This window comes from Tamandua tetradactyla, chromosome 12, assembly GCF_023851605.1.
Source record: "Tamandua tetradactyla isolate mTamTet1 chromosome 12, mTamTet1.pri, whole genome shotgun sequence".
NCBI classification, from domain to species: Eukaryota; Metazoa; Chordata; class Mammalia; order Pilosa; family Myrmecophagidae; genus Tamandua; species Tamandua tetradactyla.
The window spans coordinates 52,066,510-52,080,397 of record NC_135338.1 but is presented as its reverse complement, the minus strand read 5'-3'; the positions used below and the strand labels follow the sequence as shown (position 1 = coordinate 52,080,397).

General features: G+C 46.1%; 1 protein-coding gene across 1 annotated transcript in view; it reads left to right on the top strand.

Annotated features, from left to right (window-relative positions):
- Positions 1-183: 183 nt before the first annotated feature.
- Positions 184-13,888, top strand: part of CCDC88C (coiled-coil and HOOK domain protein 88C) — a 149,560-nt gene continuing 135,855 nt past the window's right edge. The window contains exons 1-3 of the mRNA XM_077123347.1: positions 184-346; positions 1,086-1,186; positions 9,755-9,863. Of these exons, the coding sequence (XP_076979462.1) occupies positions 287-346; positions 1,086-1,186; positions 9,755-9,863 (270 nt within the window). The 5' untranslated portion in view covers positions 184-286. The remainder of the gene's footprint in view (positions 347-1,085; positions 1,187-9,754; positions 9,864-13,888) is intronic.

The window sequence follows — 13,888 nt, the reverse complement described above, 5'->3', positions numbered from 1 at the left end:
TCCGGTTCCCGGGCACCGCGAGGCGGCGCACCGATTGCCCTGGGCCGCCTAGGGGCGGGGCTGCCTCCCGCATTGTTCCTCCCCGAGCGGCAGGCCCTCCCCTTCCCCCAGCCCCGGGCGGGGCGCTGGGCCGCCAGAGCCGCGGAACGTGGGCTCGCGCCCCGCCTTTGTCTCCCGGGCGCGAGCCGCCGCAGCCCCGCGCCCGCCGGTCGCTGTTAGAACCGCTTTGTGCCGCGGTGCGGGGGACGGGGACGCGGGGCGCGCAGCCGGCGGGCGCAGCCTCAGCATGGACGTGACGGTGTCCGAGCTCCTAGAGCTCTTCCTGCAGAGCCCGCTGGTGACCTGGGTGAGTGCACGGGACTCCCCCGCCCCTTTGTTGGTGCACTGGCTCTTCTCCTGCCGGGCCCGGGACACCGTAGACCTGACTCGGCCGGGATCTCTGGCCAGTCCCCCCAGGACGCGGGGGACGCAGCAAGTGGCTCACGGCCGAGGTCGGAGACCAGAGGCATTTCCTACTCTCTAGCCAACAGCTCCTCGGCGCGCACCCGGCCGGGCCAGGGGCCCAGCGGTTACACCTGTTCCCCCCGGGACGCTAGTTTGGCGGTCCCGGAGCGGACAGGGTCCGAGTGGTCATCTCGCTCAGCCCCGGACCCCAAGCTCTGACCACTCCCGAAAGGAACCCAGTTCCCAAAAATATCCTCGTGTAGTTTCGGAACCCCTGAATCCAGCCGGTCGGTGGCAATAAAGGGTGGGAATCGAGGGGCGCCGAGTGAGAACGTGATCAGACTGGGCTGGGCGCAGTGATTTCCATTTGATTGGGGATGTGAGAAATAAGTTGAAAAGTCCCTTTTATTTTTTTTTTTTTCCGTTGTGGAACGCTAGAGAAAAGTGGCGAGTAAGTTTTCCTCCTACTGTCTAGGTCTGTTTTTTGATGCGGGAAGGGAAGAGAGTCCCTGGCCCCCGCAGAAGGATAGGGTGAGCGTGGGTAACCCCTTTCTGCTCACACGCGCGCGGCCCTTTGCCCGGGAGTCCGGCCTGGTGGGGATGACTTTTCTGCCTTTCTCTCCGCCTCCCGCTCCCCGCAGGTGAAAACTTTTGGCCCGTTCGGAAGCAGCAACCAGGACAACCTGACTATGTATATGGATTTAGTGGACGGCATCTTTTTGAACCAAATCATGTTGCAAATGTAAGTTAACCTTCGTCAACGAGGAAGAAAAGAAGGATGATTGGGAAAGTTTAATTTAAGGCTGTAGAAATAGAATGGAAGGTTGCAACGGGAGGGACCCTTTGCTGGATGCGGCGGCTGGTTTTTCAGTATTAAGGTGCTTTTCGCAGTCTGTGTGCTTGAAGAACTTCAGGATGTGGGGTTGGTAACGTGTTTGATGAAGGAAACTTAGAATCAAATGACTGTCATCCACATGGTGTACATAGTGCAGTTGACTTCAGAAACTCCAGTACTTCAGTGTGGTTTGAGCAATGAAATGAAAAACCCCCTTTCTTTTTTGGGGGACATGAAACTATGACAGTGTGTCTTGTTACAGGAAGTGTAGGGGTGGGTTTGGAGCATCTGCCAGCGACTATGAAGTTTCATTCTAGGGGAGGATGCCTGTGTTTTTGAGCTGTCTTTCAATTATCTTCCTTTTTTACAGTTGCCCTATAGCAAGGACAATTAGTTAAGTACCTTTGCATGAACTGGATTTAAGTCGCCATTTAGGAGAAGGACAGGGAATCAGATACTGTTCAAAACTGTTTGTTTTAAAGTGTGTAACTTAATGAGGGACTTGATAAAACTTACCCTTGCTAATTAGCATGTACTTCTGACCACATCCTTTCCTGTTGCGGAGTTGTGCAGGGGCCTGCCTGCCAGCGGCCTACATGACAGCTTGTCACAATGTAGGTGTTGGGCTCCTCCCCCTGCATTCTGTTTTTAACCCAGAAACTGCAGGGAACAAATTGGAACTGGGTGTCAGTATGATTCACTGGCACTTGAAGAAAAACAAAACATCCTAATGTTCTCTCTGGATTGGCACTTCTGCTCACCTTTTAAAGCAAGTTGTCATACTCAGCCCAAACCCATCAGCTAATGAGAATCAGCTTGGTTCGTGGCCCACGAAGAAGGAGGAGCAGTTTGCTTTGGTATCTCCAAAAACAGAAAGTGTTTTAAATAGATTCTACCCCCAAGATGTCTGTTTAAAAAAAAAATCCCAAGAACATTGCCCCTTTTGTTTTAGTGAGTCATTTGGTGTCGTACTGCAGGAGAGAGACTTCAGTCTTAGGTTTAAGGAAAACAGCAAAACCCAACCAGTTGTCAGTGTTTGATTAGACTCTAAAAAGACACATCTCTTGTCCACGTTGGCAGCGCATTTCAGAGAACAGTGATGAAAATGAATTTTCCTGGGTTTGTCTTGTGGCATGTTTGAATTCTAGCAACTCTTCCCCCACTGTTAGACCCGGAAAATGATCGAATTTCCTTGGTGCAGTAGACCAGTGAAACGTCAACCTGTCCCTAGCCGAGCCTGTTTAATTAAAAAAAAACAGCAGTAAACCCAGCCTTTTCATTCAGCTTTTACACCCAGGCCTTGGAGAACAAAAGCCCTGGGACTGTTTCCCTTTCTTCTCTGACCTTTGGAATTCCTGAAGCATTTACCACTTGCTTATAAATCAGGAAAGCCTGTCAGAATGGGTCTTTGAGAATTAGGAGCTCATCACTTGATCACATTTGGCCCATGGCTAAATTCAGTTGAAGGGCTTCCCCCACTCTTTGGGAAATTTTAGATGTTATTTTCGCCTTTGCAATATGCCAAGGTGGTCAGTCCAAAAGTGGGAGCTTGTAAGTTGTCAGCTCTATAAGGACTCAAGCAGTGTTTCTGGGTCCCCTGGCAGGGGTCAGACACAGAGGGAAGGGAGTGGTGAAACTAGATAGGAGGCTTTCCAGAGTGAGGAAAGAGCAGAGAGAGTGGGGAGGTAGGCATGACATCTCCAGGAGCACATGGGAGATCCAGCGACCCCAGACTTTGAGTGATAGAAATCAAAACCTTGATTACTTTTGGAAGTGGGTGGTGCTTATTGGAAAGAGGACACAGGGGAGCTTTGGTGGGGAGTGCTGATAGAAATGTTCTCTATATTGATTGGGATATGCTTCATTTTTCAAAACTCATTAAGTGGTAGTTTAAGATAGGTGTTTTTAATTGCGAAGAGATGGAAACAGCCAAAATGTCCATAAACAGATGAGTGGCTAAACAAATTGTGGTATATACATACGATAGAATATTATGCAGCTGTAAGATAGAATAAAGTTATGCAGTATGTAACAACATGGATGGACCTTAAGGACGTTATGCTGAGTGAGAATTAGCCAGAAACAAAAGGACAAATACTGTATGGTCTCATTGATATGAACTGACATTAGTGAATAAACTTGGAGAATTTCGTTGGCAACAGAGACCATCTGGAGATAGAAATAGGGTAAGATATTGGGTAATTGGAGCTGAAGGGATACACAGATTGTGCAACAGGACTGCATGTAAAAACTCAGAAATGGACAGCACAGTACTACCTAACTGTAATACAGTTATGTTAAAACACTGAATGAAGCTGAATGTGAGAATGATAGAGGGAGGAGGGCTGGGGGCACAAGTGAAATCAGAAAGAAAGAAAGACGATAAAGACCAAGATGGTATAATCTAGGAATGCCTTGAGTGTACAATGATAGTGACTAAATGTACAAATTTAAAAAATATTTTTGCATGAGGAAGAACAAAGGAATGTCATTACTGCAGGGTGCTGAAAATAGATGGTAATTAATATTTTAAAATTTCAACTTATATGTGAGGCTAAAGCAAAAAAATGTTTATTTGGTACAAAATTTATATTTTGACTAGTGCATTTCCTAGTGTAGCTTGTGTAGACAGCTTGATTTTATACCTTGAGTGCATGAAACCTTGAGTGGGACGTGAGATTTTGTGGGATTGTCCGGTGTGATGCCCAGTGAATCCTGGAGTGATTTGAACAGTGAATAAAGGGGTATTTGTGGGGTCCCCTTTGGGGAATGGTGGGAGAGGGGGAGGGTTCAACTTCCCCAGGTTGGGTTCTTGATGTTCTTGCAGGCAGTGTGGACGACCGGGGCTGTAGGCTGAGCCCCCCGTCTTGAGGTTTGTTTGTGTGAAACTTGGCCCAACGGAGAATAGGTCAAGCCTACTTAAAATTAGGCCTAAAAGTCACCCCCAGGAGAACCTCTTGTTGCTCAGATGTGGCCTCTCTGTCCCACCAACACAACAAGCAAACTCACCACCCTCCCCCTGTCTGCATGGGACATGGCTCCCAGGGGTGTGGATCTTCCTGGCAATGTGGGACAGAAATCCTAGAATGAGCTGGGACTCAGCATCAAGGGATTGGGAGAACCTTCTCGACCAAAAGGGGGAGGAGTGAAATGAGGCACAATAAAGTGTCAATGGCTGAGAGATTCCAAGCAGAGTCGTGAGGTTATCCTGGAGGTTATTCTTACGCATTAAAGAGATATCACCTTGTTAGTCAAGATGTAATGGAGAGGCTGGAGGGAACTGCTTGAAAATGTAGAGCTGTATTCCGCTAGCCATGTTTCTTGAAGATGATTATATAATGATATAGCTTTCACAGTATGACTGTATGATTGTGAAAACCTTGTCTGATGCTCCTTTTATCTATCTTATCAACAGACGAGTAAAACATATGGAATAAAAATGAATAATAGGGGAAACAGATGTTAAAATAAATTTAGATTGAAATGCTAGTGATCAGTGAAAGGGAGGTGTAAGGGGTAGGATATGTATGAATTTTTTTCTGTTTTCTTTTTAGTTCATTTTCTGAATAGATGCAAATGTTCCAAGAAATGATCATGATGATGAATATGCAACTATGCGATGATATTGTGAATTACTAATTATATATGTAGAACGGAATGATCAAAAGTTAAGAATGTTTGTTTTTGTTTGGTGTTTTTTAGTATTTGAAAAAAATTTTTTTAATTAAAAAAAATGATAGGTGTTTTTTGCTCTATGTAAAAATTATCTCAATTAAAAAAAAAAGTAAAAGAGCCCCAGCCCAGTGTCAAGACAGCCTGGGTAGAGAGTGTGGATTCAAGCCCTAGGTCTTCTCCATATTAACGCTGTGATGCTGAGCAGGACACTCAGCACCTCAGTTTCTCCATCTGTAAAATGGGGAGTAAAGAATTTCCCTGAAGAGATGGTTGTGAGGATTAAATGAGATGATGTGTTAACATTTAACTCAGGTGTATCAGTTATTTAGTTAGAGGCCATCTTAATCCAGAAAGGATTCGAGGCACCCCACAGGAAAGTTTGTTTTCTTTTTCAGCCTTCTTTTTCCCCCGTGATTTTGTCCCTTCAATTACAACGTGATTCTCAGGCTTAGCCCCCCCCCCCCCCCAGCAAGATCTTGGGCAGAATTGGATTCTGGGACCCAAGTCCTAGGCTTGCAATTCCCACTGGTTGTACCTCTGTTTTAACTCCTGCCAAATGCAGGTATCAGGCTTACTAGCAGGTAAATGAGAAGGATATTCTGACTCATCTCCCATGCTAGAAAATCCTATTGAGTGCTGTTTTCCCATTTTGATGAATCTTCCCCTTGTTGGTAGGGCCTAAGGAAATTATGGAGATTAGTGTTGCTAACCGGTTGCTAGAGAGGTAAGTTACCTGACACTTCAAAGCCATATGGAGGCTGGAGGAGGGGAAGGTGGGGTTGGGCCACATGACTGGGCCTGGGCATTGTCTCTGGCAACAGAAGAAGGCTGCAGGATTGCTTCTTGGCCTGGGCTCCCGGTGACATCAGTGCGTGGAAGCAGGGAAGCCCTGCGGCTCCACTTTCAGGTGGGAGGCCCAGGTCTGAGAATTCCTGAATGAACATGAGGCATTAAGTGGCACGGATGGAGATGCCTGGGAAAAGAGTGTAGCTCCTCTGTAAATGCAATTTCTCTGAATACTTAGTGGTACTCAAAATGAAAGTAAGGTCTCTGAATAACTGGACAGAACTCTCACTCTGTCCTAGGAAGATGACTTTTCCTTTTCCTAGAATGCTCACTCAAGCTAGCCTCAAAGCAGGCAAGCCACTTACTAGTTCTGTTTCCCTGGGCAAATTTAAGCCTCAGTTTCCTGATCTGTGATATGGGGATAATATTTTAAAGATTTGTGGAGGAGTAACTCAGATCATGCATATAGACAGTGCCCCACAGATATCAGTTATTATTATTTGACTCTTGGGGGAATCTTTCATGAAAAATGAGACCTAGAGCTGGGTGTGTGTGTGTGTGCATGTGTGTGTACGCACCAGTGTATATCAGCCCTTGCAAGAGCCGACACCTGATACGATTCGATGGCAGGTGAGTACAGTTGGGAACTCAGGTCTGGGATTGAGAGTTTGTGCCCTCAGGAGGCCTGTGGTAAATTCCACGTTGTTTTCTTTGTTCACTCTCCTTTCTGACTGCTAGTGCCAGCTGCAAAGGATAATACCTTAATTATACAGGCTGCAAAACACCCTCAGGCCAGTACAGAGAGTTTCTTAAGCTTCTAAAAGGCATTTGATAATATTCTTCTTTCTTTGTGCTTAAAGAGTAGTGTTCCCATTTTGCAGATGTACACACTGAGGATAAAATGTTAAATATTTGTGGGTTGAATGAGTTTGTGTTGGAGCAAACAGATTTTTTATTCATGAACTTAAGTAATTTCCTTTTTTTGATGCTACCACATGACACTCTTCATGGGGGTTTTGAATCCTTAAAAATTACATGAGAAAATTCATGTTTATTGTAGTTGCATAAGAACATACAAATAAGCAAAATTAAAGTTTCCTATAATTCTACCATGAAGAGGTAGCAATGTTAAATTTCTGGTGTCTTCCAGGCTATATTAATGTGCGTCCCTAATGTATTTTTTGTATTAATTATGAGCTTGTACTACTGTTTTTAACATCCTTTTTTTTTTTAAAAAAATCTACGATGTATTATGGGTATCTCAGTGTCAATGCATAGTTCTGCGGGTCAGATTTAAATTTAGGAAGTCTTTGGAATATGAACAACGTGGGGGCTGGCTTTCACAAAGGAGGGGATAGGTGGTGCATGTTATAAACCTAAATTATAACCCTCCCTTTTTTCTAGTTTGAAGCCTTTATGAAATTAAGCCCTGGGGAACCCACACATTAGACTTGGAACGCTCCATTTTTGGACCAGCTACCAGACACTTGTACCCATGTCTCTGTCCTGTCCTGCGATCCTGATGTGGACTATGGGGCTTTTGTGGGGGGGGGGGGGTTGGGTGCATGGTCCGAGAATCAAACCCAGGTCTCCCGCCCAAAAGGCGAGTGTTCTACCACTGAACCACCCGCGCACCCGACTATAGGGCTTTTATGTTGTAGGGCTACAGTGTAAAGGTGGATTTTATTAATGATGGCTTTCAGGGAAATATGATTGTGCAGTGGTTATGGTAATGTCGTCCTCCTGGCATATAGTACCGGTTCAGTCCCAAGTTTGCTAATGCAAGCCTGGGTTTCGAGGAATGATTGCCTTTGGCTCTGTGGTCATTTCACAGGTAGACACACTGAGGCCCAGAGATCTTTGACTAGTTCTGGTACTTGAACCAGAATCTGTGTCTCCTGACTCCCACTTCCAAACCCAGCACAGAGAGGTGCTGGCAGAGCGGAGATGGGTCTTCCTTAACTGTACTTGATAAGTTATTTTGATTTGTTTCCTGATTACGTCTATTTACCTTGAGAGCCTTAGGAGGGAGTACTAGTGGGCGCGATGATTAACCTAATTACTAATACTATAACCGTCAAGGTTTTTTGGGAGTGCTGTTTCCATTAGCGATTGCATCCAGAACACGGGAGAGAGCAAAAACTGGGGTAGCCATAGACTTTCCTAGGCCCTACTGTATGTGGGGCCTTTGCTCATGGGTGAGCACCCACGGCATACCCAGTCTGGCTGTCCTTTGATCCCATCTGACTTATGTGGAAGCTGGGACGATGACAATAAAACAGAAAAGCCCTGTGTGATCTCTAAGTTCTGCTATTTTAAGAAACACATTTGTCACTTTATGCAATTGCTTCGTGTCTCTTAAGGTATCTCTAGTAAAGGAAGGAGAATTGCACCTTTCAGATGAATTATTTTGTCATGCCAGGTAGAATTTTGAAGCTAAGGAGGCCTTTGTGGTTTAAATTCTGAATGCCTCTTCTATTCCTAAATTAATTTCCACTGAACTGTTAACCTTTATTTTCTCAGTAATGAGTGGCTCCAAGAGAAACATGTAACCCAAATGGCTTGGCCAGACTCCACTGCCGTGCGGGGAACAATGAGAAACCTTGTCACATGGCATTTGAAAAGAGTTCCTCTGGGCCCTGAGGGATCCAGGTGACAATTTTAGAGGGTGCAGTATGACTGAATAAAATCCACAGTTGATTATTAATGTAATATGTAAAAGGACTTGCATGCATATACCTCGTGTGGGGCCCATAGTGGATAGTCAGTGTTTATTATGATTGCATTTTAAGCAGCTTGTATTAAAACTACGTTGTGCTTCCATTAACAATTGAAGTCATGATTTCTCTTTGTAGATTTTTTTTCTCCTTGTCAATTATTTACTTATTATTGGCTTCAAATGGGCCAAATGGCATTGGGATTTATTTCTGTAACTCCCCCAAACCTCCCCTTCTGTGCTCCTATCATCTATCTGTAAGGAACCTTACACCAAGGAAGGAGGAAGAGGCCTGCCTCTTTTCGGTCATACCGGCCTGCAGAAAGCTCAGTACCCTTATCACAGGGCTAGGATGACAGACCCTCCCTTGAATTAAATGTCCTTTGCAGTGCCTTGGGATGGTAAGATTGGGGGGAGGGGTGCTTTGTCATGAAAAGCTGGGTGTACTGTATGGACAGTGAAAGCTATATTCCTCAGGGGAAGCATGGCTTTACCAGAGTCTGCTCTCCTTACATAGGAGACATTTTTTGACACAGAATTTGGATAAATGTGTCGCATACACAGATATGTGAAAGTATAAAACACTTGATTTAGATTTCTGCTTTCAGCACAACCAAACCTGACTTTTGCCTGGGCTGGGAAAATAATTGACACTTTGGGAGTTTCTCATAGGAATTATTTGTGTCTCTACTCGTAGCATTTCTGGCAATAGCTTGATTGTTGGTCTTTTCCAGACTGATTGTGCCCCCGAAATGTACATCACTGGCAGAACCAGCCCAAGACCAACACAGGCCGGGGGTGGGGGAAAGGGGGGGCCCCCCCATGACTCATGTTAAATGGAGCGTTAATGATTTCATTGGTTTAAGTTGTTTCTTGTACCTTCCCCCGCCCTTTTTCTAATATTCTTGATATTTCACATATTTTGATTTGTGAAACTTTTAATCTTTTTACTCTTGAAATATATTTTTGGTTAGGTTATTGATTTTTTTATACGATATAACTTTTTGTGTCTACATTTGCATGTGGTAGTTTAGGGGTGCTGCTGACAGTGGGTGCTTATACTTGCCATATCACTGAAACTAAAACAGGCCTGTGAAGGAGGTAGGCGACAGAGAGGTATTGAGGCTTGCCTAAGGTCGTGGCTTTGCTGTGGCAGAACCAGGACTTGGCACAAGCCACGCTCCCAGGGCCTAGTCATTGCTAGGCTTGGGGAGGACGTAAGTAGTTGATCACGGCTGGGAAAGAAAGGGTACAAACAGTGGCAGGTGCTATGTCCATTCTCCTGTCTCTTTCCTTAGAGATCCCAGGCCTTCCAATCAACGCCTCAACAAGCACGTCAACAACGATGTGAACCTTCGTATTCAGAACTTGACCATCTTGGTGAGAAACATCAAGACCTACTACCAGGTAGGGGCGGTTCTGTGGTCCTTCAGAAGTTCTGACGGACATCCTGGAGTGTCCTCGCTGGAATGGGGAAGCTGTGGAGCCATGGTGTTTGTGTTTAGGTGTCTGCTTGCTGGCGCTTGGTTTGTTTTCACTTGAACCCTTTTTGGGGGCATCTTGATACGGGTCAGAGGTTGCTGTCGCTTTACTTTTTACACAGCTCTGCAAACATTCCTTGAGCTGTGTGCACAGCCTCAGCTCCAAGCACCCGGTTGTGTGGGGACCCTCCAGCATGCGCTCCGCAAGGGGGATTCCTGCTTTGGTTACTGTCCACAGCCCCCTGGCTCAGTAGGTCTTTGTACAGGAGTAATTCAGAGGGTTGAGGGAGAGAAGGGACAGCAGAAGTTCATCTGCAAGTCTTGGGGTTGGAAACAGGAGTACTGGTGGGATGTGTCTACTTTTCAAGTGCTCCCTGTGCCTGGTGGGGGTAAGGTCAGTGGAGCAGGTGAGCAGGCCCCATCCCAGCCTTGGGAAGGGTGACTGAGACTCTTTGGTTATGTTTATGATCTTTAAATGGACTTAAACTGTATGTCCGGGAACCCTGGTTTTCAGGCTTTTTCTTAGCAGTCTAATTTTGTCCCCACCCCTCGATGATCTTTCTTGAAATCCCTTGTGAAGTCCCTAGATGCTCTGATTAACTTAGGGGCCACCTGCTCAGCACTGTCCTCTCCTTCCAGGGCATCTCTGTGGACTCTCAGGACCCCAGGGAACACAACTTGAGAACCACTGCTTAAATCCAAGCCTGTTCGAGAGTCAAGCCAGGGTTTCACTAAGCTCGTGGCCAGATTCTGCCTCAGAGACCTGTTCTTGGCACTCAGCTTCCTGTGCTGTGCCTTTCTCTTGGCTCTGGAGTTCAGGAGCTTCAGACTTGGGGAGCTCCCTGCCATGTGAGGAGGCCAGCAGTGGCTCCTACTTTGTGCTTTTGCAGCGGTTGATGGTTTGAGGCCAGTGGAGGGGCCTGGTGAGGTTACCCAGTGTGGAGCATCTGCTGGGCCCAGTTCCCGCAGGGCTCTGGTTGCTGCAGGAGCCCTCACTGCCGTTTCACCGTGTCCAGGTGGTCACTGTCTCTTAGCCCTGCTCCCTTGGAGAGAGCTGGCAAAGATGCTTATGTAAGAGCTGACACCGATTATGAAGTGTTCTGCTGTGCATTTTTTGCTTCTCACATTTCTTTTATAACAAAGTTAGGTTCCCATCATGTAAGTAGGATGTGTTCCGTATAAACAGTTTGGAAAACAAACAAGTAGAAAGCAAAAAGAACCACCCATTGATCCTGCCACCCAAAGACAATCACTATTAACATTTTTAGTGCTTCCTTCCAGTTTTTGCATGAATAGTTTTTGTTTTATGCATCGTGGTTGTGCCATATATACAATTGGATATCCGGCCTTTTTTCCTCTCTCACCTGATATTATAGCATAAACATAATTGGCTATTATTGTAAAGGGGCATTCAGGAGTATTTTCCAACGCAGCCCTCCGGGTGGTGAGGGCTTGGAAATAAAGTGAATTGAATGTTGTTCCCTACCCTGACTGGGTGGCCAGGGAGAATGCGAGGTCACCCTGTTTGAGACTCACTCTTGACCATGGCTTTTCCGTGGGGCACACAAGGTCAAGGAAATCTAGCCCTGGGTCTTGTTTGCCCAAAGGCCTTTCTCACCCCCTTGCTGACTCCTCCTTTCCTAAGCACAGTGGAGGCAGGACAGTTTGGAAGAGAGGGGCTTCTCTTGAATAGCATGGGCTTATTTCGCGAGGAAACTGAAAAAGTTTCCTTTTTCTGGGGTATAGGGCAGAAGGTGAGTGAAAATCAGCGTGGCCAGGTCTGACTCGAGTCTGGGGCCATTTTGACCAGTGTCTAAGCCAGATTCTCAGTCCTCTTCCCTGACCTGCTCCATCAGGGCCTTCAGGGGTGGGGCCCTAGAATCTGCATTTTCAAAAATTCCCCTGTTGCTCGAGTCTGATCATTACATACCAGGAGGATTGGGAACCACTGGGTTAGGGCAGAAGTGCTCCCCATGTGGTCCCTGGACCAGCAGTATCACCATCACCTGGGAACTTGTTAGAACCAGCAGGTAGAATCTCAGGCCCCTGCCTGGGGTTAGGGCATTTCTAGTGACATCAGCATGAGTCTTGATCTGTCGATCCTGGGGCAGAAGAGCTCAGGAGTTCTCCCTAAGTTTCTCCCCTCTAACACATTTGACGTGTACACATCTTCTCTTCCCCTGGGACAGGGGCAGCCTAGCAGCCACCCAAGGTGGGGAGAGAGAAGATGCAGTGGGAGCTGGGGGGAGGCAGGGCGGAGTTGCTGGGAAGGGGCCGGGAAAGCTGGAGGTGGGCAGGACCTTGGAAAGAGCCTGGTTCAGTCTCCACATTTTAAGGAAGAAAAAGCTGATCACCCCAAGGTGGGGGCACCAGCTCTAGGTACAGGCACCCCCAAATGGGACACCTGCCAGGAGGACTGGAGGACAGCGAGCCTGGACCAGCACTCCATGCTGCCTCAAGCCTCCTGCTTGTTTTACATCGCTGCTTGTACTCATTTAATGGCCCAGCCCTTTTTCATCTGAGTCTTTTTTTAATAAGCCCTTTGGTTTTTAGAATGGCTCATTTTTACAAGGCAAATGTAGCAGGTATCCCCGTGCAGCACGTGTGTTTATTCTTTGGCGCTTGCACACTGTGTGCTGCTGTGGTCCCTCTCCTGTGGGCACCTGTGGCGTCACGTGGGAAGCACTTCAAACAGTGGCCCCGGTCGATTTGGTGTGTGTGATAGAGAGGTATATCTCTGTCGTTGAGTCCACAACTACCCTGAGGATGCCATGGTGGATATAGGGACTTAAAGAAAAAGAAGCCAGGCACCTACCTACAGGATTTATTAAGAAATGAGAAATTTTTTTGAGCTTCTTTCTTCCCTGACCTTGCAGTGGCTGCGAGGCTGGTTCTCGCTGTCTGCCTTGGACAACCTGCTTCACTGCCCTGAGTCTGTGCCTTCTTACCTGTCAAGTGAAGGGGTTCTAGTCCTTGGAAATCCATAATCCCATGATGACCAGAGACATCCAGCATTTAGACTTTAGGTCAACTTGAGGAGTTTTTGTTTTAAGTGCTCCTTGGACTCAGCTCCTTTGACTTCCGGTCTCTTCCCATGGTCAAAAGGCCAGCGTGGGCCTGGAGTGTTGTCCTGTATCCCAAAGAGAACATCAGAATAAGTGCAGCCCAGGGCAGCCTTGTCTTATGTATCTCTTTTCTATGAAAAAGTAAAACTAAGACAGTGCAAACAGTTATAATGAGCACCCATGTAATAACCATTGTTCAAGGTGAGCATATGTGAATATTTTTTATTTGCTGCATACCTTTTTTTTTTTCTTAAGAAATGAAACCTTTCTGATAAGGTAGCAGTCCCTGCTATGCCTGACCTTTCCCTTCCTTCTTGGAGGTAACCACCACTGTCATTCATTTGGGTGGGCATCCAGGTCACATTTTTAATACTCTTGCCATGTATCCATACATGTCCATACACAACCACACATAAGTACTGCTTTGTGTGATCTTACAAAGAAGACAATTTCCATCTGTGGAAACATGCTCATTTTCCCCCTGCTCAGCCTTGTTTTTGAGATCTCTGTGCTGTGGTCTCCATCTGTGGTAGTTGCAATATAGATAAGCTTGGGCGGACCACTAAAAATTAGAATTATCTGTAGAAACATGCATACTTAGTTTGAAAAATGAATGACTTGTGTCAAAGGTAAGAATAGAAGGAAATGTACATTTGACACTGTTGCTGGGAACAACATAATAAACTCTCCCAGCTCTGTTTTGTTTGTGTGGACTAAGGTTTTAGTGAAAGTTAAAACTCCTTAGCAGGTTCTTTGCTTTGATGGATAGTGAGTGTTAAAGGGAACTTACAGGCCCTTCAGGCCATATCTATAGGTACAAGTGGGATTTGGTTTATGAATAATGCGTTGTGTTGAATTTGTGGAGGTGAAATTACTTTTGACTTTA